The 25,798-nt window shown below is 41.1% G+C and overlaps 1 protein-coding gene across 4 annotated transcripts in view; it reads right to left on the bottom strand.

Annotated features, from left to right (window-relative positions):
• TBC1D22A (TBC1 domain family member 22A) overlaps positions 1–25,798 on the bottom strand; it is a 273,038-nt gene that overhangs the window by 147,408 nt on the left and 99,832 nt on the right. For all 4 annotated transcript variants that reach the window (XM_033958715.1, XM_033958717.1, XM_033958716.1 and 1 more), the window contains one exon: positions 23,406–23,520. In XM_033958715.1, the coding sequence (XP_033814606.1) occupies positions 23,406–23,520 (115 nt within the window). The remainder of the gene's footprint in view (positions 1–23,405; positions 23,521–25,798) is intronic.

Below are 25,798 nucleotides of genomic sequence, written 5' to 3'. Positions count from 1 at the left end.
TCCTCTTACTGACCTACAAAGGCATTCATTCTCTTCACTTAGCTCCCACTATGTCCCCCTCCCCTCCGTGAGCTCTGAGACTCCTCTCACCTCATCTCCAACCCTATATGTCATGTCTATTTGTGCAAGTTAGACTATAAGCTCTTCCAAGCAGGGACCGTCTATTAAATGTCAAAATGCACAGTGCTATGTATGCCTTTCAGCACTATAGAACTGATAAATAGTAGTAGTAGGGGCACAGCTCCCTCGTAAATAACAAAAATTCACGAATAACTTTAGGGCCGAATCTGAATCACCCCCACCTCTTGGACCTCTCCACATCTTACTTTTAAAGCCTGGTGGTCTAGCGATGAAGCTGCAGTCTTCCTATGCTCCTGTCCCATGCAGATCCCCACTGCAGTCTCGCAGGAACTCATGGCAGCTCTGCACAGGACAGGTTCAGAGAAGGAAAATGTCAGTGAGAGGGATATTTAGTGGCATTAACCAAGTGGTGCTGTTGTATATATCCTCTGACCATTTAGCACTATCTACCATGGCACAGTTGGAGTTAGAAGTTATCCAAATAGCCATATTCAGAATGCTAACCGGATAAAATTAGGACATCAAGGGGTAAAAGGGATGGGACTTGTATACCTTGTTTTCTGTGTGGTTACAATCAAAGCAGTTTACATATTTTAGACAGGCATTAATTTTGTACCTGGGGCAATGAAGTGTTAAGTGACTTGTCCAGAGTCACAAGGATCTGCCGTAGGAATTGAACTCACAACCTCGGGATGCTGAGGCAGCTGCTCTAACCAGTAGGCCACTATTCTACTCCACTCAGAAAAGCTGCAGCATGATTGATCTAGCCCTACATTAATGAAGGACTTTTTCTTTTCTTATGGTCTCTGAACCCCTTATTTTGGGGGACCAGGCTTTTGAGGGCCTCTTGGACTAGCAATACTCAGGTTTCCCCTAGCCTCCCAAGTAGATCACAGAGACCTGAACCAGTCAACTGACTCACCTGACCGAGTTCTATTCTTACTAATCACTAACATCTTCCGACTTCTCAGGTAGGTACTGAATTAGTCTAGCAGGATTCAAGTCTGCCAGATACCTGTGTCTTGGATTGGCCACTATTGGAAACATGAAATTGGGCTAGATAAACCACTGATCTGATCCAGAGTGGCTCTTCTTATGTTCTTATGGAAAGATGAGGTGACCAGTTCTACACACAGTACTCATTCTGAAGCTACAGATGTAGTACAGATGGCATAATGATTATTATTTTTTGTTCTTGATTTTTTTCATTACATTGTATTTGTTTAACACCTGTTGGAGAGGGTGATCAAAAAAGCAAACTACTACAAGACTGTCCAAAACAGTCAAGTGAAAAATCTGATGAGTCATCCCTTCCAAGATCTCCAGCTTGGGCATCCTGCAACATTTAGCGAACTATGAGAAATAATGCATCAGGTCAAATCAGGTCAAACCAATTCTGACTAGTTGCAACTGGTTGCAACCAATTCTGACAGGTTCAAAATGGGTCTAAAACTGTTCAAACCAGTTCCAACTAGATCAAACTGGTTAAACTGATCCTGACCAGATGAAAGGTTATGAAACAGTTCAAACTGGTTCTGACCAGATCAAACTAGCTAAATCGGTTCCAACCGATTCTGACCAGCAAGCACATACCTGTTCTTCCCAAACTCTGCCCCTAGGAACCCCTACATGCAGATGTATAAAGGCAGACACTGTCTTTTGATATGCCTATTTTTTACAGATGTAAGCACTAGTCATCTTTACACATCAAAAATGCTCAATAAAATTATGCCCTCTCTGCAGTTAAAATATCACATTACTAGAAGAAATGTACTTAGGAACACAGGAGTAGATTAATGCTTAGTGCAGCAGCCTAAAAAACAGGGGAACTGGGGTCAATTCCCACTGCAGCTCCTTCTGACACTGGAAAAGTCATTTACCCAGTTACAAAATAAATACCTGTACATAATATGTAAATCTCTTTTATTGTAACCACAGAAAGGTGGTATCAAGTCACATCCCCATCTATATTTTTACAAAACTGTCCTTCCAGTGTGCAATATAAGAGAATTTTATAACAAATCATCTAAGTAGGAAATTCAAGTACGGTAGATATCTACTCATATTTTGTGACTGACAAAATAGGTACTTTATAAAGCTTCACAAAGCCTGCAGAAATCAAACGTAAATACACCCACATACATTTACATCTGCTTGGGAGGCTGTGTAAATTTATGTGCATGAGCAAGATGAGTTCTATAGGATTGGGCGACACATTGACAAAAAGGGTTGGGAACTGGCTTGGAGGTAGGCTTCAGAGGGTAGTGGTGAACGGCACCCCCTCTGAAATGACGGAGGTAATCAGTGGAGTACCGCAGGGCTCGGTCCTGGGCCCGATCCTATTCAACATCTTTATAAGAGACTTGGCAGAAGGGCTGCAAGGTAAAATAACGTTATTCGCCGATGACGCCAAACTAAGCAATGTAGTGGGCAAAAGCATAATAGACATAAATTCAATGTCCGACAACATGATGCACGACCTACTCCTACTGGAGCGCTGGTCTAGGTCCTGGCAACTTAGCTTCAATGCCAAAAAATGCAAAGTCGTGTAGCCAAAATCCATGCAAGACTTACACCCTTAATGGCGAGATCCTAACAAGAACTGAAGCAGAACGAGATTTAGGGGTGATCGTCAGTGAGAACATGAAGACTGCCAATCAAGTGGAACAAGCTTCATCCAAGGCAAGGCAAATCATAGGTTACATATGCAGGAGTTTCGTCAGCCATAAGCCTGAAGTCATTATGCCATTGTATAGATCCATGGTGAGGCCCCACCTGGAATACTGTGTGCAATTCTGGAGGTCGCATTACCGTAAGGATGTGCTGAGACTGGAGTCGGTCCAGAGAATGGCCACCCGGATGGTCTCGGGACTCAAGGATCTCCCGTACGAGGAATGGCTGGATAAATTGCAGCTGTACTCACTCGAGGAACGCAGAGAGAGGAGTGACATGATCGAGACATTCAAGTATCTCACAGGCCGCATCGAGGTGGAAGAAGATATCTTCTTTTTCAAGGGTCCTGCAGCAACAAGGGGGCATCTGTGGAAAATCAGGGGCGGGAAACTGCACGGGGACACTAGGAAATTCTTTTTCACTGAAAGGGTGGTTGATCGCTGGAATAGTCTTCCACTTCAGGTTATTGAGGCCAGCAGCGTGCCTGATTTTAAGGCCAAATGGGATAGACACGTGGGATCTATTCACAGAGAAAGGTAGGGGAGGGTCATTGGGGTGGGCAGACTAGATGGGCCGTGGCCCTTATCTGCCGTCTATTTCTATGTTTCTATGTTTCTAAATATACGCATATATAAACTGAGATTTGGGGACCAAAAAAATGGCCCAAAATGAGGTTCTTGATTTAAATTCAAGGAAGCTCCCACCACCATCCCAGACATGTTGCAGGCCTCCTCCGGCCTGACATAAGTCCTGGTGGACCAGCAGTGAGCCGGGACAGGAGGAATCCCTCCTGCCTCCTGTCCCGAAAGACTCTGTAATATCACACTTCCCTCCCGCCTCCCAGACTTATAGAAAACCTACCTTGAAAGCCCTGGTGGTCCAGCAGTGAACTGGGGCAGGAGTGATCTTTCTACACTCCTGCCCTTTGCAGAGCCGCTATCTAAAATGGCTGCTGCGAGTTCTCATGGCAACCTTGCGAGACCATAGGAACTCACTAAGTTGCAATGTTTCAGAATTACCCAGGACAGGAGGAGGGAGGGGTCCCTCCTGTTCCAGCTCACCGCAGGACCACCAGGGTTTAGGGCAGGACTGCAAGGCATCGGGGGAGGAAGGATAGGGGGACAGGGTGCAGAGCCTGGCAGGAGAGGGAGGGAGGGGGGCTGGGTGCAGAGCCTAGTAGGGGAAGGAGGGAGGGGAGCTGGGTGCAGAGCCTGATAGGGGAGGGGGGAGGGAGGGAGGGAGCATAGGTGCAAAGCCTGGCAGGGCAAAGCACTTAAATATAAATCCTTGGTTTATATTAGAGCTAACATTTTTCCTCCTTTTTAGGAGAAAAAGGGTTACCTTGGTTTATATTTGAGTATACTGTATATGATACGCATACTTTTGTGATTATACCTGAACAACTTCCCTAAATAGGTCTACACTCAGTTCATATAAAAGTAGACAAACATTTCCATGCCTGCTTTATACACATATGACACCTCAGGTAATATTTTTCCACTTCTACATTTTTAACCTGTGATAGTGTATAATTTAACTATTTAAGAGATTTTTGCTCATTAACTTATTACATTATTAAGTAAAATTAAAATGAAGAAAATATATACAAATAATTTTTACCACAATCTTATTGAATCAGCTGAAATTTCTCAGCGGGCACTTAGAAATATCTAATGGAAACAACTACATCTTAAAGAGAAAATAAATAATCCATAATTAAAGAAGGAGGAGGACAGGAATAAGAATGTTATAATTCAAAAAGATGTCATCAAAATGTATCGGCACCATACTCCATGAAAGACAGCAATCAGATATAAAAAAAGACACCATATAGCATACTGTGCCCATATGCTAAAGGGGCCTCAATGGAATTACTCTCCATTGTTTATATCTGTTTACAGCTACCCAGAATACATAAAAGTAGTTCAAAATGTGAAAAGCAATCTTTCCACCTTTTTCTCAATTGCTTTGAAATGTTGGTAATACTATAAATTTCTGCTTCTACCAAAAGGCTGGTTTTAAGCTACAGCATGTAAAAAGAGCATATAATTTTAAAATGATATTAGAGTCCCAGAAAGCAGAAACTCTTATAAATATTACAACCTTCCATATCTGATTCAAAGTAAGAGATTGTAAATAGCCAGAAAAAGCGTTAAAGATATACTAGCTAGGTACTTGGGACCTGGGTTGGCTACTGTTGGAAACAGGATACTAGGCCTGAAGGACCTTTGGTCTGTCCCGGTATGGCAATTCTTATGTTCTTATGTCTCAAATGGGCTAAAATGTGGGCATAATAAGGATTACGATCAGAGATGATGCTTTCATATGAGCTTGAATAAAAGCAAGATCCCAGTTCAAATTCTACTGTCTACTATACAAAGTAATACATGGAACAGCACCCAGCTACCTAAACAACAGACTACACCGTAACCTCTCACACAGATTAAGGAGAACCCAGAGCCTATTCACTCACCCCCCTCTCAAAGGAACACGACGAAAGAAACTATATGACAGCCTTTTAACGACACAGGCAGCAAAGATCGATACTACCATCACCAATCTACTGACCAAATCAATAGACATTAAAGCATTCCGAAAAGAAATCAAAACTCATCTCTTCAAAAAACACTTCCCATCATCATAACCTCACAAAAGTATTAGAAAATGCTCTCAAGACTACCCAAACACCACCACCAGCAACACCCGAATCCGGACAGTATTATCACTACTCGTCTAAACAACAGAATCCGGACAATATTATCTCTATTCGTCTAAACAACCTATCACTATCTACTATCTACTACCAATTTATCCTGGAAAAGTCCAGAACAACAATTGTAACTTAACGCATTCTTGATTATATGTACTGCAATGCTACTGGAAATGTCCAGTCTTCTAACTTGTAATCCGCTTAGAACCGCAAGGCACAAGCGGAATAGAAATCACTAATGTAATGTAATGTAATGTAATGAAAAGATACAGGTCAAAATGGTATACACAGTTTTACTCTCCCTCCCCCCACCAAAAAATAAAAATAAAAAACACAACCAAAAAACCAAACAGTGAGGGGGACTGGATAATTTTATGGCCACACATTCATTTATAATACCACAAGAAAGATTAAGGGATAGGGTTATAAGATTACAAAATTCAGAAATAAAAGTCAACAAGCAAACTATGGGCAATACCTTTTTATTAAATGAACTCAATACAGAATTGGATGGCTTCCTTTACCTGCAGGAGCATCACTGAGAGGAGAGGAGACATTGCAGCTGTGGTAGCATGTCTGACATCATCAAAGACCGCCACCATTAGAATACCTAGTCCTGTCACTGTGAATTTTTGGATCAGCTGGGCTCCCTTTACCTGCCAGGACCTATGGGAGCATCATTGAGAAGAGTTGAAGTACTGCAGCAGCGACACATCTGACATTATTAAGAACTGCTGCCACTCAAGCACCTTAAAAAGGAAAGGGGATTGGGAAAAGGGGGGAAAGGGAATGCGATTTGATGTACAACCTTTACAAATACTGCAGTTTACATATTATACAAGCAGTACAGGTACTTTCTTTTGCACCTGGGACAATGTCACAGAGTCACAAGGAGCTGCTGTAGAAATCAAACCTGGTTCCCCAGGTTCTCAGGCAACTGAACTAACCATTAGGCTACTTTTCCACTCCAGTTGCTGACTTAATTCAAAGTTTTGATATTGATTGCTATTTCTCTGTACCAGCAACCAGCTCTCTGATAGCAGATCTTAAATAACTGTTTGCAATTGTTGATTAAGTAACTGGGAAAAGCTCATATGAAATTTAACTCAAACAAGACAGAGATGTTTGGATAAGCTGTTGTCAAAGATTTCTCACTATTATGCCATTTAACCAGGAGTTCTCTTTACAGTCTCAGCAATGGATGATAAGTTTAGCAGTACAACTGGGATGATCAATTATCATTAGATCTTCAGATATACTGAGTTGTTAAAATGCCATTTATGGCTTAACAGATAAATCAACTGTATCATTATTTAGATCAGCATTGTTACCTATAGCACATGCTTTGATTTTGGCACACACTGATAACTGAAATTTCCTCTATTTTATAGACCCAAACTGCAAATTGAGATGGCTATGACTTTTGAGGAGAGTATGACATAGTGCTTAGAGCTACAGTCTCAGCACCCTGAGGTTGTGGGTTCAAACCCCACGCTGCTTCCTGTGACCCTGGGCAAGTCACTTAATCCTCCACTGCCTCAGGTACATTAGATAGTGAGTCCACCAGGACAGATAGGGAAAATGCTTGAAATATCTGTATGTAAACCGCTTTGAGTGTGGTTGTATAACTACAAAAAGGCAGTATACAAGTCCCTTTCCATTCCCCTTTGCAACATATGGTGATAAAAGTAATGTGATTCTATTATTCCTTACTTTAAGTTTGTATACTGGTTTCCAGTGAAAAAGCAAATTTTTTTATGGCCTTTTCTTTGATTTATAAATAGCTGAATGGTCAAGCTCTGAAGTAACTTGGCTATTTTCAAAAATGTAAATTTCCGCTTCCCCCTAACAACTCCCATTGTACTTCCCTTTTAATTTTTGTAAACCGTGTCGAGCTCTATATTTATAGAGAAGATGTAGTATATAAGCTTAAGGTTTAGTTTAGTCCTTTGCACTGTTATGTTCCTGGTTCAGTATTATGTTCTTTACAGAAGGCATTGTTAGCGAGTCAATATTAGCCATTGATTAAGTTAGAGGTAAAAAGAAAAGAAATTAATTTCAGTGTTTCATGCCAGCTCTCTAGAATTCCTTACCTATGTTTCTCAGGATAGAACCAGAATTTTTAAGATTCTGTAATTGTTAAATGCAAATTAGTTTAGGGCTCCTTTTACTAAACAGCACTAGAGGTTTTAAGCACAGGCTGAAGAGGTAAATGCTCCGACACTCATTTATGCCACATAGGTATTTAAATGTCTCTATTATATCTCTCCTCTCTCGCCTTTCCTCCAAAGTATACATATAGAGATCTTTAAAGTCTGTCCCAAAATGCTTTATGATGAAGGCCACCGACTATTTTAGTAGACTTCCTCTGGACCGACTCCATCCTGTTTACATCTGTTTGAAAGTGCGATCTCCAGATTTATACACAATATTCTAAATGAGGTCCTATACAAGGGCATCAATACCTCCCTTTCTCCTATTGGCCATACCTCTGCCTATACACCCTACCATCCTTCTAGCTTTCAGCATCACCTTTTCAACCTGTTAGGCCACCTTAAGATCATCACATATTACTACTATTTCTATTTATCGTTTCTAAAGTGCTGAAAGGGGTATGCAGTGCTGAACATATGCATTTAAATATGTAATAGACAGTATCTGCTCAGAAGAGCTTATAATCCAATTTAGACACACAAGTAGGATATGTGGAGGAGCATAATCAAAACATACGTTTAAGTCCGATTGAGACGTATAGCACTAGACACCCAAGGTCGGCAGTGGGAAAATGGCCATTCTCGAAAAATACATTCCCCCAATTTTTATTTTTTTTTTCGTAAATATCTGGACGTCCAGGCTATTGTTCATCCAGACCGCCAGTACATCTATCTTTATACCACATTCTCAACCAAAATTTTGGCCAAGTCCAAAAGCCCAGAACAAGACCATTTGGACGTAGGAAGGGCCTCATTGTGATAGACTGGCTATCCAGACATGGCAACAGAGCAATGGGGCACCTTATAGGGAACTGCTGTGAACTTCACAAAAAGGGTGCCACATAAACATCTCACCAGAACTCCCTTATAGGATATGGTGAGTCCCCCAAAGCCCACTATATCCACCTATCTTCAACCCCCAATAGCCCTTATGGCTGCAGGTGGCACCTATATGACAGTACAGTAGGGTTTGCGGGGGGAGGTTGGTAGGCTCACATTTTCCACCATGAATGTAGTAGTTAAGAGTGGCTTATGAGCCTGGGTCCTCCTCTCTATGGTTCACTAGCCCACTCCCCAGGCTACCTAAGATACCTGTGTGGAGCTCTACTAGGCTTTCCTATACTAGATGTTGATATTCTGGAGACAGGTATGTACATTTTTATTCCGATCTTTGCATGGCGGTGAGGGGGTTAGTGGGTCTTTATTCATCTCTGCAGTGGTTATTTGGTCACTTTGGATATCTTTTGGGCACTTATACCTGTTTTTATATTGTCTAAGTCACAACATATAAGTTCCGTCCAGGAAGTCTCGTAAAACCTTTGATTATCCCTACAGGACGACTAAGTCTAGGTCGGCCCACATCCTGCCTACATCCTACCCTAACCACTCCTCCAGGTACACCCCTTTTAGCTCTGGGTGCACAGCGGCATTCAGGGGCCTAAAAAGTCCCTGGATACATCCAACAAATAGGTTTGATTATCAGCACAAAATCTGAGCGCAGCTTGGTAACTGAGACCCTTAATTACTCTCTACACCTCAATTTTAAAACTTGTTTGATACTTAAAACCACATAGCATACACTCAGAAGATGCATACATTTGCTCTTATTTCCTTCACAAATTAATACCAAAATTTGTGCATCATTTTGACATGCCAAAGGTGAAAAAAATTGCCTTCTGTTCCACAGCATGGAATGTTCAAATACTTCATCTCTGTAATCACAGCTATCTCTATGTTCCACTATTATGGAACGGCAAGAATCATTAATTATAACTATACGAAGACCATTGGGAAGCCGAGATGACTGCATATGCCAGAAATGAAGTGTTCAGTTCCCTTTGGAATACACTGTTTTATTCATAATTATACTAATTGCAATTAGCTTTGTGTTTTTTCATGATTCTTTCATTTTGACACCTGCAGAAGTCTTTGGCTTCTATTCAACTCCGATTTACACATGCTATCATTACTCAAGCTCTTATTTTCTACTTTTCCCACAACACAACACTTTTGAACCTGCATTTTCAGTTAATTTATCATTTTAGAGTCTCACTGCATCCTCATTGACCAATGGATCTCTAATATTTTAATGAAATTAATTATAAAGTATTGAACCATGGTAAAATTTTTTAAAAAGTTAATACTGACAACCATTTTTGTTTTCTCAGAGATTCATATACCCTCAGTGTTAATAATAGGGTTAGATTTTGATTTAAATTTAAATCTCATAATTAATCACATGATTAAAAGTAGGGCATAGCCAGCAGTCCAATGGAGGGGGGGGGCACAGGCATGCATTTCCTCTACCTCCTTCCCATATTAGGTATCATACCTTTTCACCAGAAGGGATACAAAACCCTACCAATTGAAGAAATCTACTGCAAAAGCTGGCTCCTTCCTCCTTGTTCTGTCTGAAAGATGAAGAAGTCAGAAGGATGCCTGATTCCAGCACTTCTAGAGCACGTTCAGTTCATGCACAAAATGAGCATGCTTGGGGAATGAAAATGTCTATGGTTGGAGGAGTGCCGTTGACTTCCTCACTTCTGAGGCAATATGAGGAGGGGGAAACTCTGGTAGAAGATTTTTTTTCAACTTACGAGGCTTCAGCTACTCCGACAGCCATTGAAAAGGGACTGCACCTTTCAATGGTGCCTGAGCACAAAGAAAGGGGGTCAGGCTTCCGAGGTGCCCCCATATCTTCCTTTATAACATCTTCAAGTCCAACTCTATCTTTCTCCTTTCCTGCCTACCCACCCCTAGGTCCAACTATTTCCCTATCTTCCCCACCCCCACCCCACTGGCCCTCAATCTCTACCGATCTAGCCCCCAGGTTCAATTCTCTCCCTCCCAAGCCTACAGGGCCAACTCTCTCCATATCTCCCAGTCATCGTCCAACCCCAGCTCCTAGTTTCATGGTAGTCCTATTATTAGTTTCAATTTGCTGATTTCAAGTTTACCTCATTTATTATAATTGTATTTATGTTTATATTTAGTCATTTTATTATTGGGTTTTTGCCAGGTACTAGTGACCTGGATTGAAGATGGGCTACTGGGCTACATGGACCATTGGTCTGATCCAGAGTGGCTATTCTTATGTTCTTATGCTGTTAACAAAATTGTAAGTTTTATGTTAAACTGTATCTGCTGTAAACCCCCTTGGGTGAATCTCTTCATAAAAGCTATTAATAAATCCCAATACATAAATAAAAACAAAGAACAAGTAGCTGAAAACTCATTAAAAAAATATAAAGAATTGCAGATTTGTTTGGTGCAGTGGGGCCATTGACCTACAGGCTTGAAAATCTACCATAGTTGAAGCTTGGTGTAAGTAGATAGTTCAAAGCAAATATCTCTTTTCAGTCTCAGGCTCTAAGTGATAGGTTTATATGCATTTACAGGTTTCCGTGTTTCTACTGTATTTTGTTTTGAAACTTCAAGAAGCTGGGGGTGGGGATGGTGTCAAGAAGATGGCACACCAATGTTAAATAAATAAATATCAGTTTAAGGCTCATCAGTAAAATATCATTAGAAAGGATTAAAGCAGCTCATGCCAAATTTCACAATTCATGATAGCTAAAAATAGTTAACTACATCTGTGGAGGTGCAGTTAGCTCTTCCTAACAGCAGCAGAAGATTAACACATCAGTATATATAGCCTGCATTATCTACAACTCTAGGCACATTATAAGTAACTAGTCTTTAAGTCCGTTACATTAACGGGTGCTAGAATAGATGTGTCTGTCTGTCTGTGTTTCTTTATCTCTATCTCCTTGGCCGCTGTCTGTATCCTTCTGTCTCCCCCTCCCCCCTCCCCCCCCCGAGCAAAGCTGTCTGCACCCAGCACCCACCTCCCCCCCAAATGTCTCTCCATGGCCCTCTTCTGTCTTCCCCCTCCCCCCAGAGCAAAGCTGTCTGTCTCCAGCACACCTTCCCCCAAAGCAGCCCCCTTTCCCTATCTCTCCATGGCCCCTTCTGTCTCCCCCCAGCACACCCCTCCCCCCAAAGCAGCCCCCTATCCCTCTCCCTGTCTCTCCATGGCCCCTTCTGTCTTCCCCCAGAGCAAAGCTGTTTGCCCCAAGCACACCCCTCCCCCAAAAGCAGCCCCCTTTCCTTCTCCCGCTGACTCTCTCTCTGGCTCCCTTTCTCTGTCTGTCTTTCTGTCCCTCTCCCTGCCCCTGTGTCTTTCTTTCTTTCTGTCTCCCTCCCTCCCGCTGTCTGTCTGTCATTTTTCCCCCATTTCCCTGTGCAGCAGCATTTCCATCCCACTTCCCTATGCAGCAGCAACAGCATTTCCCTTCTATCCCCCCCTTTCCTGTGTAGAAGCAGTAGCAGCATTTTCCCCCACTCCCCCTTTCCCTTCTCTTACCTTCTCTTCCCTGCTCCGTTCGGCCCCTCCCCCTTCTTTTACTGCCATTATCGATCTGGCCTGCTCCTGACCCTCCCACTGCCGACAAACCTCAGGGCTCCAGCCGCGTAGGCAGCACTTTAAACACGCTGCTTCGCGGCCTTCTACTGGCGATTTCCTCTGCCGTGTCTGTCTCCGATGATGTCATCAGAGGCGCGGCAGAGGAAATTGGCAGAGAAGGGTACGAAGCAGCGTGTTTATAGTGCTGCCTACGCCGCTGGAGCCGGGAGGCGACGGAGAGGGCAGGGGGTGCTAGCGGCCGGCAGCCCGCCGCTCCGCAGGTGGAGAGCAGGGAAGGGCGCGCATGTGCATTTGTCTTGCCTTGCATGAGGCCAGACCGTAAGTTGCGCATGCGCATTTCCTATGGGTCGCTAAAGCTCATGTAAAATGGACGCACGCATAGGAAGTGCGCATGCGGCTTACCGTTTTATTATATTAGATATACAGAAAACTAACAAATATTAAGGACCATTTTACTAAGCTGTGTTAAGCAGCTCCTGTAGGGTTTATTGCTCAGTAGATAGACAGTGTAGGTCCCTGCTAGCATCTTGAGCTAACACAGCATCCTTAGTGCAGGAGTGGATGGGAGAGGGGTGTGAAGCGGGCAAAAAGAATAGCCAGCTCTGACAGCTAGTACATGGGTTGATACTAGAGAATGACATGGGGGAAAAAAATTGTCCCCATCCCCGCGGACTCTGTCTGATCCCATCCACTACAAAAGATTCTTGGACAGAACTCTTGCCTTCAAGGCAGGCAAATGGAATGATTGTCTTAGTAATGTTATCACGCTGTCCTCATCCTACTTCAATTTTAGAAAATTGGTAAAAACGAGTTTGTTCAATCGATTTGTAAACTAAGAATCTATACAGCTCTGCTAATTCAACCAGTAACCTTAAGAACTATATAGCTTTCTACTTCTTTCATTATGTAAGATTGTATTGTTGACTTTGATTGTAACCTCTTCACTGATTGTCCAGTGCTTCTTGTTATAAACCGCCTCAAACTTCCATGGCTTTGGCAGTATATAAGAATAAAATAATAATAATTATTATTATTATTATTGAATAGCTATTTTATATTGAAAACATTTTATTAAAGTATAAAAAGGAACAATATGCTGTACAACTGTCATTTTATAGATCACAAATACAGAAAAAGGATCAACAAAACCCATCTCCCCTCACAATCTCCCCTCCACTATCAGGAAAACTGAATGTTACATAGAAAATTCATCCTAATACCTCGGTCACACACATAGAACACCAATGCAAATACATAATAACTGACCAAAAATGATAAACATAAATTAAATCAAAACCCCAAGAAGCCACATCTTACATATAGTACGACACCAATGAAATAAAAAGGATCATTTCAAGTTTAAATTGTTTTTTTTTTTAAATATTATTTTTATTAAGCAAAACCAGTACAAACACAACAAAAAAGAACAGAGCACAGAAGTAAAATCACATGATCTCCAATGAAAAAAAACAACCACAGGGAAGACTATGATCCATAAATCAAAATGAAGCTTAGGAATAACTCTGAATCAAACTTTGTGCTATACCGGTCGCTTTTTTGATACAGAGCCAATCAAACCACATACCCCATAATTCCTCAGCCCCAACAGAAGAGGCAAGAAAGACGGGCAGCTAATCAGACACTCACCAGCCATACCACATGCATGCTCCCCCAATGCATCCCTAACCCCATGTTGCTCAAAAGCGGATCACAAGGTCCAGGAAAACCACGGAACTGGAGAAAGTCACCCCAAAAGAACCCTGAAAGCTTTACAGAGCCAGACATTGTTGACATAAGTAGGCAGATCATAAGCGATCAGGGGTCTGGCATTTTCCTTTATCTAGAGCCAGCTCCAATCTAGCAGCCTGTTTCAGCAACTGCACCCACATAAGTAAAGGAGGTTCACTCTCCTCCAGCCAGCACTTCAGGATAACTTTAATGACCACCAAAAAAGCAATAGCCAGAATCCTACGTATTGGTAACGGAACATTATGGGCTAACAAGAGGCACTGGTCCCCCAGTAAAAGAGTCAGATAATCCCAAGGAAGCGAGATGTTCACTATCTGTTCCACTGTACGAATTGCTCCAGTCCACAAGGTCAACTTTGGGCACTCCAGGAAGACATGTAAAATTGATTTACATAAAATTCAAAGCAAATGTACAATTAAAATGAGGGAAAAACAAGTAATTGTCTAAAATATAAAAAGGGACAAAGACTGTAATCTACAAATTGGTACATTAGGAAAAAGGGTGAACTACAATTTGTATAGGAAAGAGATAAACAAAAAAGGGTAGAATGAGAGGGCAGGGAAAAGAACCTTGAGAGAGAAAAGAGAAAGAGTTTAATACTCGTCGCCAAAGATAAAGCGATGCTAAGAGAGTCAGAGATGAGTCAAATTTAAAACTCAAACGCATCTTTGAAAAGAAAGATTTTAAAGGCTCCTTTAAATTTATTGACATTTTTCCTCCCATAAAAAAGCAGGCAATGAAGTCCAAGTGAAAGAGGCTATTATTGAGAATATGGTATTATGACACGTGTTGATCACTTTCAAGGAGGGTCCATCAATAGGTTTTGAGAAGTGGATCTGAGTGAACAGGCTGGTGTGTGTGGTATGAGAATTTTGTCAATGAACTGGGAGCATTCGTACTTTGAACTTTAAACGTTAACAGTGCTATTTTATATTTAATTCTATGTGCGATTGAGAGCCAATGGGCTTTTTTCATAAAGGTGGTGACATGGTCAAATTTTTTGGAGTTTGTAACTATTTTGATAGCGGTATTTTGTATTATTTGGAGACGTCAGAGTTCTTTCAGCAGAATACCCTTGTATAAAGTAATATAAAGATTACACATGCCAGGGATGGTGTTACGCCAAGGAATGCAATTAGAGCAACTGCTCCCTGGTTAGAGAAAGCCCTAAGCCTGCTGGAAGCTAAAGATGGAAAGGGCTACTAGATAACTTTGGGGTCCCCTCCCAAATTTCTTCCCTGGGGCCCAAACCATGTCTAACATCAACAACAGCAGGATAAACATTTCAGTTCTTATATATTTTAATCACAAAATAGAAAATAAAATTATTTTTTCTACCTTTTGTCATTATTCAAATCATTTTGGTCCCAGGCTCTGGTTTCTGTTTGTCTTCTGATAACTCGCTTGCCAGGATCTCCTGCCCATTTGACATTTTCTTCTTTCTCTGTGCTCACCATCCATCTTCCATCTCTGTCCTCCCCTTTCCTTTCCTCCTCTGGAGGTCTGGCATCTTTCCTTTTTTTTTTTTTGTCTCCATCCCTTTCAGGCAGCATCTCTCTCTCCTTCCCTGCCACCCTAGGATCCATCATCACTCCTTTTCTCTTCCCAACTGCCCTCCTATCCATAAGAACATAAGAAAAGCCGCTGCTGGGTCAGACCAGTGGTCCATCGTGCCCAGCAGTCCGCTCCCATGGCGACCCTTAGGTCAAAGACCAGTGCCCTAACTGAGTCTAGCCTTACCTGCGTATGTTCTGGTTCAGCAGGAACTTGTCTAACTTTGTCTTGAATCCCTGGAGGGTGTTTTCCCCTATAACAGCCTCCGGAAGAGAATTCCAGTTTTCTACCACTCTCTGGGTGAAGAAGAACTTCCTTACGTTTGTACGGAATCTACCCCCTTTTAACTTTAGAGTGCCCTCTCGTTCTCTGTACCTTGGAGAAGGTGAACAACCTGTCTTTATCTACTAAGTCTATTCCCTTCATTATCGTGAATGTTTCGATCATGTCCCCTCTCAGTCTCCGCTTTTCAAGGGAGAAGAGGTCCAGTTTCTCTAATCTCCAATATCTCTATCCCCCCCTCACTACATACCACCCCTTAGGTCTAACTTCTCTCCCTTTCTTTTCCCTCCCTCCATCCCATTGTCCACCATCTCGCTCCCTCTCCTGTTTTCAAACCCATTATTTCTTCCCCTTCCCCTGCTCAGTCCAGCATATGCCCCTTTCTTTGGGCTCCCCCCTTCCCTCTGTGTACTTCTAATAGCTACACCAGGGTCCCCCTTCTCTTCACCATCATCCAGCATCCCCATGGTCTCCCGGTCTCACTTTAAAAAGTAATTATGACCTGAAGAGGATCGCCGGTGAACTTTCCCTCTGCCGCAGTCCACGCCAAACCAAAACAAGACGTTAGGTTAGAGGAGGGGTGGGACCATGGCAGAGGGAAAGTGCACCAATGATCCTCCACAGGCCATAATTAGTTTTTAAAGTGAGACTGGGAGGTGAATTGGGCAACACTAGCTCGCGGGTCCGGTGGGTCCAGCTGCTTCCCTCCCTCCCTGCCGCTGGCACAAATGTTGCAGAGTGAGCCATCAAACACAGGCTTGCTTGACAATGCTCAAGGCCTTCCCTCTGCCAGGCTGCTCCTTATGACACAACTTCCTTTCTTTGCGAAAAAAGGAAGTTACGTCATAAGGAGGAGCCTGGCAGAGGGAAGGCGTCTGGATGTTGTTCTCGATCTTGACTGATGTCGATGGGGAGCAAGAGATCTGGTCCTTGAGACCTGTATAGGTCAATGCTTAGGCTGGGCTGGTTCCAGTTGTGTCATCCCAGGGGCTTGAACTGCTTGTGTCCGCACCATGTTAGCCAACTCTCCTTTTTAAAATCAAGGTCCACAGGGTGTTGGTGACCTTGATGATGATGAGGCACACCTTTGAGAAGACAGAACCTGTAAAGAAGAAGAGCATGCCTCAGTGTGTCAATGCTTAGAGTGTGTTGACGGTGTTGATGTCTGAGAGGATGCTGATGCATGCCTGAATGGAGAAACATGCTTATGCTTCTTAGTCTTTATATGGATGATCCTGATGGCGAGGATGCCAATACCAAGCAAAGTGTTGAAGTTGGTACCATTTTCGATGGCAGAGGTGTTTTATGTGTATTGGCATTGGAAGTTGCAGGCATTCGATGTTGATGCTCCCAAAGTCAATGGAAAAAGTTTGTCAAATTGGAGATGTCTAGCTTTCAGTGATCTTTTCAGAAGTGTAGAACAGTGCTTACAAGAAAGTGGACAGTGAGTAGGACCAAGACACTTTTTCCAATTACTAACATCCAAAAAATGTCTTGCTCCTGCAAAATTGATACAGTACAATAATCACATTGAAATAAGAAAAGCCAAGCTGGGTCCGACCAATGTCCAGAAGTCCGGCATCCTGTCTCCTAAAGTCAGCATACTCAACAGATCCTAATAAGTATTCTTATTCACTTAAAATATTTTTAACCCACAATTTATGAATTTCAACAATTTAAAAAATAGTTTTTCTCCACTGAATAGGGTTTTGCTTTTAGCTACAGATTTATATATTTAGTATACACTTCCTCCTCAATATTCGCAGGGGTTAGGGGCAGAGCTAGCCCGCAAATATTTTAAAAGCGCAAATAACCTTTTGGGCCAGCTCTGGCCCATCCCCACCTCCCTCCTGCATCACTGACCTTCCCCAGACCTCGCAGCGACGTGGATCAGGATCAATCTTCCTACGCTGCTACCCTGTGCAGAGCCGTCATCAAAATGGCTGCCATGAGTTCCCGGCAGCCATTTTGATGATGGCTCTGCACAGGGCAGGAGCAAAGAAAGATAAATCCTGCCCCGCATCACCGCTAGACCATCAGGTAAGGTCTGGGGAAGGTCCGGGATGCAGTGTTTCTTCCCCCCCCCAAAAAAAAAAAATTGTGAATAACATGTTTAGGAAATCAATATGTATTATGCTCTCTTAGCTCTACAAAACAAAAATAAAAACACATGGCTGTTATTGAGCAGACTGGATGGACTGTGACAGTCTTTATCTGCCATTGTTTTACTATATTATGACTGTTTTCCTACCACACTGCTAAAGAGTTGCATTTTTCAATTTATTAGATTGGAAGTTCAACACACAAAAGTAGAACACAAAGAGATTTCCTTAGTATGCATTATCTATCAAAAAAACTATATGAAACTCAATACAAGATGCTAACTTGCCATGTGGGACAGCTTTGAACAGTACTCTTTCAGTACATTAATTGTTTCTTAAATGGTTCACTAGTTCACTTGCATAGGTATAATTAAACCAAAGCTAAAAACAAATACAAACACATAGATCCTAATCAGATATGAATTTATAATGAAAGATAATATATGCTAAATATAAATACTGTAGCTCAAAATACATGAAAAATGTATCATATTGCACCTGACAATCTATATTTTTTATATTGTATCCACTTTACAACTTATATATATAGTATAGCATCATACAGTAACATCGTAGATGATTACAGATAACACCAAAATTATTTAATTAAGCCTACAAGGAATTTAAGCTTTGCAGTAAATATATCCTAATTTTGGTATTAAACAGAATAAACATTTATTTGAATAAACTATTATACTGTTTTATACCATTAGTCTTGCATAGAAATAACTGTACTAACAACAGCTTGGGTCCTACAATGTAAGTTGCTGGTAAAGTAGTTAAGACAAACTTATTTACCACATTAATTAAATGGTCTATTTAACAAGGAATATAAATTCTCTAATCACATCTCTGTTGAACTTCTTATTTCAATTAAAAACTCTAAGTCTACCAACAGAGATCCTACTGTTCTAAGATCATTAAGAACATTTTCATTATCTGTCAAATGAGGGAGTAAGAGGCAGAAACTGCAAGTACTCTCAGGAGTAGGCCTCTACCCTACTTAAGAGATGATTAGGGAGTAAACAGCAGTAGTTCTCATTAGTTGCTAAGCAATGAAAAGACCTCCTATGAAATACGACATGTTAACAGAGAGAGGTGTTGCCATGTAAATCAGTAAACAGACAGGCTTTCATCCACTCAAGTGTAATCTATCTATCTCTATTAATTCTAATAATGTGAAATTATGACATTGATGGATATGTAGAACAGGATAAAAAGGAGACTGAAAATGTAGAAAAAAAATCAATTTGAAATAATCTGATGAATAGACTTCTAGTAGCTATTTTGTCCTATAAAAAATTTAAGCATTTGCAGTCTCTGCAAGCTTTTAATGGAGAACTCTCAAGGGCCACAGAGGAAACACGTATAAGAATTGGTTCATTGGCCACAGCTGGACGAGAGCATCCAGCCCTGCACTTCCGGGCTCAGATCTTCAACTGAAGAAGCAGTCTGCCTTCTCATTTCTCACAGTAGCCATCAAATTGAATGTTGGGTGATTCTTGCGACAAACAATGGACTGGAAGGCTATTGCAGATAATGTCCCATCTCCCGGATGTAGCGTTTGCCTGATAAAATAATTGGCTTGGACAATGTCCACTCCTGCTACATGTGCCACCAAAAGAGTTGTAGCTCTGCCCACTGGCACAATAAGCTGTCCTCCAGACTCAGCTGCTTACTCTTGGTACATCCTTGGTGATTGACATATGCCACCACTGTAGCATTGTCTGAGAAAACTCAAATAGCCTGACTATCCAGCCTTTTCTCCAGCTGCTATAACACCAAATGAATGGCTGAAGCTCCAGTCTGCTGATCGTCCATTTCCTCTGGGAGGTCAACCAACAACCCTGGACTGAACATCCACTGCAGAGAGCTCCCCAGCCAAATAGATTGGCATCTGTGGTCACAATCACCCACAACACTATTCTGAGAGGCATGCCTCTTGACTACACATGTGAATTGAGCCACCAGATCATACTGGCATGGGATTCTAGAATCTATGGCAGAGTCACCTGCAGGGAGACTGAATGCAGAGACTACCAAGATAGCAATGTGTGCTGGAGAGATCACATGTGAGAGAAAACAGCAAAGCAGATGGTCAATTAGGGAGAAACTTTGCAGCTGAATCCCTGATACCCAGAGGTTGGTTTCACAGGGACCCCACAGCATGCGCTCAAGTCTTTGATAAATCAGCAGGTGAGCCAGCTCCCAAAGGAACAGACCCCGAGCTCCTGAAGGGACCCAAGGCAGGCTGGCTCCACAGGTACTCCAAGAGATTGGCCTGGGAGTAGCAGTCTGCCCACACGGGACTGCGTCCTTTCCCCAATGGAGTAAGCTCAAGAAGGAGACCCACTGAGCACCAAAGTCATGCAGGAATACTGAGAATAAACAGCAAAAATACCCAAAAATAAGAAAAGAAAGCAGAGCAGATCCACAACACACCTTCTAAGTTCATTTTCAGAAGGAAAAACTGAAGAGGGAGCTGTTCTCCATTTCAGAAGGGGAGGCATTCAGAATTTTTGAGTGACACCCTGCTACAGATTTGCGACTAATGGGAAGCAAGAGCTATGGTACAAAATCCTATGTCCTCACTACAGAACAATATTTATTGCATCTCTTAACTCAGATTTGTAAAGACTCGGTTTCAATTTCTGTATTTCTAATCATTCAACCACAGCTATCAACTATTTATGCTATACAAATCAAGCATTTAGTACCCTTCCATTTGAGCCATCAACTAGATGTCATGAGCAGAAAGATGACATGAAAGTATGAAGCATAAAGATAATGAACTAAGGGTGCACAACAGAAAGAAAAGAGTTGTTGGTTGATATTGTAAAACTTGTTTTATATTATGGTTGTAACTGCTATTGTCATTGCTTAATAAAACGGATTTCAATATAAAACCTTGAAGTAGGCCATATGACAACAACAGCATTACTGCCTGTTCATCACTCCACAAAATACTAGAAGATCTATCTATCAAATATGATTAAAGCCAAGAAATGGCTAGGGCCTGAATACTAATTGTCACAATTAGTATAATAGTACAGCATGACCTACAATGCTAAAATTGCCCTAATCTATAGTCATACAAACATTACTCAAAGAGGCAATAACAATGTTCTTTCTTGAACCCTGACTGAATAAAGTGAATAAATCCATTTTCTGCTCTGTAGTTCAAAAGATTATGAAATACCATGTTTTCAAATAGTTTCCCAACAAATCACAAGTTCAAGACCAGCTGAAAATAATTATGATCTTCCACATTTTTTAGATTGTTTTTCAGAACTGGCAGAATTATACACTTCTTCAACCATTTAGGCATTACATCAATTCCCACAAACCTATTCATAGTCTGTACTACAGGGGGAGCAATAACTTCTTTATACCCCTTAACCAGAAAAACAGATACATGGGTCTAAAGTTATTTAAGATAATGAACCTGTCACATCAGAGTTTCCACTTCTTTATTAGACAGTTCCAAACATCAGCAAATTCTTCCCTATCCTTTAGGGATAAATCAGTAACTTTTCCATTCACTTCCATCAAAATATCACAAACTCAAATCTATTAATCACTTAAAAAAAAAAACAACTGCACATGGAAGAAATAGCTTACAACTTCTGAATCCCCTCAGGAGTGAAAGCATAATGCTGTGCTGTAGAGGTGATTTGTTTCTCTGAGCTTCCCTGGGAGTGAGATCGGGATTCTGTGTGGCAGCAGTGTCTGATGTTATCCACCACCGGAACATCATTATAAAATCCAGAAATGCCGTGGCACACGGCCATGGAGCATGCAGCTTAGGGGTTTGCCCTAAAGGGCGTGCCACAAAGAGCACATTAGGCCCCTTGGGAACCCTTTAGGAGACCGGATGGAGCCCAGGAGTGTGGGAAATTCTTCATCTCGACTGGATATTCATCTCTGAGGCAGTGTTTCCTTTTTTTAACAATGGTAAAGTATAAGGGAAAGATTAAAAGCATGAGCGTTCCTAAGTCAACTGGTCCTATGGACAAACATGTACAAATAAAGCCACCTGTTTCAGCATCCGCTGAATTGTCGATTTCTGGTGCCTCCTTGAATAAGGGAAGAAGATCCACTCCTTCCCCTCCTTTTACGCCTGCTTGTCCTTTAGGGGCTCCTTCCCAAGATGGTTTTGCCCCTATAGACAGGATATCTATGGATATACAGATATTATCTTATTCACAGCCACATGCAGTTTGAGATTTTCCAACAGCGGTGGCTTGTCCTAAACTGATAAAAATAATTGATCAACCTCAAGATATTACTTTGAAAGATATTTGGCAAGTGGTGGTTAGGACTGAAATCTGCATAAAATCTACTATTCCATAACTTTGTAGTTTTTCTCAGCAGACAGTTGACAAGTTTCATGTTGTGGATTCCAAAACTGATACGATGGACATTAAATTGTCTCAGATTTCTTCATCAATGGTCAATTGCCAATCAGCAGCTTCAGTTTTTGTAAAGGACGGTTTGATGATCCATAGACAATTGGGGTTTCTAGAAAATTAAATATGTTCAAGAACACTATGTATTTTAAGTTTTCCTATATATAGCCTTTTGTCTCCTGAGATGCTGTTGCATAGATATTTAAAGGCGATATCGCTGTTAGATAAAATGGAGGAATTTGAAATTATTGAATGTCGTTATGTTTTTGTTCCTAATTTTGGGACGATCAATAAGGATATAAGGGAGAAGCCAATTCAGAAGCAATTAATTTGATTAATTTCCTGGAATCCTCTTAGGAGGATATTACTACAAGAACAATCCTCCTGTAACTGGTCAGCAGGAAAAAATTAATATACTGAAATTGTTTGTCCAGAAAAAAGATGTTCAGTTTTGTGGTCATTCAGTCTCAATTTTTCCGGATGTGGCTAGGACTACCCAGCTGCATCATAAATAATTTCTGAAAGACAGAGTAACAGCATTAAGAGGAATTTTTTTTTTTTCTTCCAGTTTCCCTGTAAATGTGTGATGACATTAAATTCTGTTAGATATATTTCCTTTGATCCTACCCAGCTTGTAAAATTATTGATAGAAAAAGAAGCTTCTGTTGTGGGGTAATGTAAGTGGATAATGATAAATTTGAAGAGTGTTAAGTGATGATGGCAGTGGGGTTTCAATTGTTAAAATTCAAAATGCTCGTATTGCATTTCAGTTGTCTCCTCTCATTGATGCAGACTATGATTTCTTAATATTTCATTGGTGTGAAATATGTATAACATACAAAAAAAAACTACACATTTTTATACTGTTTAAGTAAATAAAGAGCAAAACTATTGGGCATCGGTGATTGTTTAAAAACTTAAGATGCTCTAAGAAAACTGTCATGTGATAAATGTGATGTCTTGTTAGTGGTTTTCAAAATAAGCCATTCAAGGCTCCTTTTACAAAGGTGCACTAGCGTTTTTAGCGCACCCACAAAATTAGCCTACGCTAGCCGAAAAATTACCGTCTGCTTAAAAGGACACGGTAGCGGCCAAAACCGCTAGTGCACCTTTGTATAAGGAGCCCTCAGTTTCTGAAGTTTGCTAAAGCAGTAGCACTCTTACTTTAAACTGCATGTATTACAATGCCACAACAGAAAAACTTACCTATATAGTCACCAATGAACACTACAAAGAAAGGTATAACGAGGTCATTTATACCCTGAACATATCCACTGGCTGGATGGCGAATTGCCCAAATAAACAAAATTCGTTCAAAGATCTGAAAAGAGAATAAAAAGGAGTTTATGTCATAAGCTATGAAAGCATGACACATACAATAAAAAGTTGTAAAATCTTAAAATGCAGTATAAAAAGTCACTTAGTAAAAAACATTACAATTAATATTTTTTTTCTTAGCTCTATATCCTTAAACAATTTATGGATTACTTATTACTCATATACAACTGGAAGAAAAAATTCACCAATATGGTAAAATGAGGAAGTATGCAGGTGGCATGGTGAGACTCAAGGGTGAAGGAAAGGAATATGTAGAAGCTGATGAGGATAAAGTAGAATTGATTAAAAAATGTTTTTGTTCTGTACTCACAGATGAAGGGCCAGAATAAGAACACAGAAGACAAATACAAAGAGGAAAGAAAGTGAGGTAGACCTTGAACAATTTTCAGAAGACTATGGGCTCATTTTACAAAGCCATGGTAGAGGTTTCTACCATGGGCCAGCGAGGTAAATGTTCTGATGCTCATATGAATTCTATGAGCATCAAAGCATTTACCTTGCTGGCCCGTGCTCGAAATCTACCATGGCTTTGTAAAAGCCAGAGTATGTTTGCATGGAACTAGCTAAACTAAAGGTAGACAATCTGGCAGGATTGGATGAGATACATTTGAATGTGCTGAAAGAAATTAGGAAATTTCTGATTGCCCCACTGTCTGATTCTTTAGAGTCACAAATGGTCTAGTTCCAAAGTCGAAGCAAGGAGAAGGTTGTGAACTACAGGTCAGTTAGTCTGACCTCTGTAGTGAGTAAATTAAAGGAAACACGTCTAAATTAGAAGATAATCTAGTTTCAGGAATCCAATAGATTGCAAGGCCCTAGGCAGCATGGTTTTATAAAAAAACATAAAATCTGAGAAAAATGAAGGCAGATAAAGACTATGGGCTCCTTTTACAAAGCTGCAGTAGAGCTTTGTACTATGAGCCAGCAAGATAAATGCTCCGACGCTCATCGGAATTTAGCTCCAACCAAGTCATTCCTTTGCAACCTGACCAACTCAGCAGCAGCGCTGGCTGGCTTCATCTGCTTTCACTTCCAGTTTACTCCACTCTAAGTGAAAGCAGTCTAAAAGGCACCGATCTCCAACCCACCATTGCCGCAAATCCCTCACTGTTGCTTTGCCTGTGCAGCCAGTCACAGTGCCTCAGACAACAACACCCCTCCTCTCAGAACCAATGGTTGCCTGCAAGCTTGCTGCCTACAGACTGGTTGTTTGGCTGGTGTGCTGACCCTAGACGACCGCCGAAGGTAAGATGCATCCATTCTTGGTTTCTTGCTCCAGACTCAGGAGTAAATTTAATGCCGACACTGTTCACTCTCTCCCCCTCTGAGATTGCACTGCAAGAGGAGAACATGATCCTGAAAGATTTAGGTAAAGGAGAAGGAAGCAGCCAAATATGCAACTATACACTCTTCTCCTCTTGCAGTGCAATTTCAGCAGGGAAAGAGGAAAGTGAACAGCACTGCTGGTGAAGGGTTGGCAAAGGTAGTAACTATTTTATGTTTTGTGTCCACAAATATGGCAAGCCTACCAAAATAAAGCACATTTAAAAAATATATATCCTTGAAGAATCAAAATTCTTATTTTTGTAAGCCTAAAATCTTTTGGTGGCCCGCAGAGCTTTCTCATGTCTACTTTATGGCCCTTTCCATGAAAAAGGTCAGAGACTACTGCAATAGGATTTACTGGTTACCTGCTATTTTAAAAAGACAAAAGAACATCATAAAATTTGCATAGGGTTGCCACACTTCCTCTTTAAAAAAAGAAGACACGTGACCCCGCCTCGTTCCGGCCACAGCTGAACCTCCTACTTCCCCAAGGTCTGGAGGGCCTCTGTGCATGCATGAATGTTGATGTGATGATATCAAGTATATGTGCGTGCATGCATGATGTCATCACGTCAACATACGCACATGCGCAGAGGACCTCCAAACGCTGGGTTTTGGAAATCTTTCTGGGCACCTGGACAGTCCTCTAAAAAAAAAAAAAAAAAAAAAAGACGTCCAGGTTTTCTCAGACATTTGGTAACCCTAATTTACATCTACCTATCACTCTCATTCAAAAGAGAACTCAAAACAATTCATAACAGAGCAACATACCAAAATATTATAGAATTTAAAAACCAGAGAAAAACCCTGATAATCTTCCAAATGAAAATTTCTATCTTATCCCAAACAAAATAAAACTTACTTTCTTTACAACTTCCAACTGCATCAAAGGTGCTCCAAAAGGGACAAACCCCTTTGATATGCCCCATTAGATA

Source organism: Geotrypetes seraphini, chromosome 9 (assembly GCF_902459505.1).
Source record: "Geotrypetes seraphini chromosome 9, aGeoSer1.1, whole genome shotgun sequence".
NCBI classification, from domain to species: domain Eukaryota; kingdom Metazoa; phylum Chordata; class Amphibia; order Gymnophiona; family Dermophiidae; genus Geotrypetes; species Geotrypetes seraphini.
This window is presented reverse-complemented; position numbering and strand designations above follow the sequence as displayed.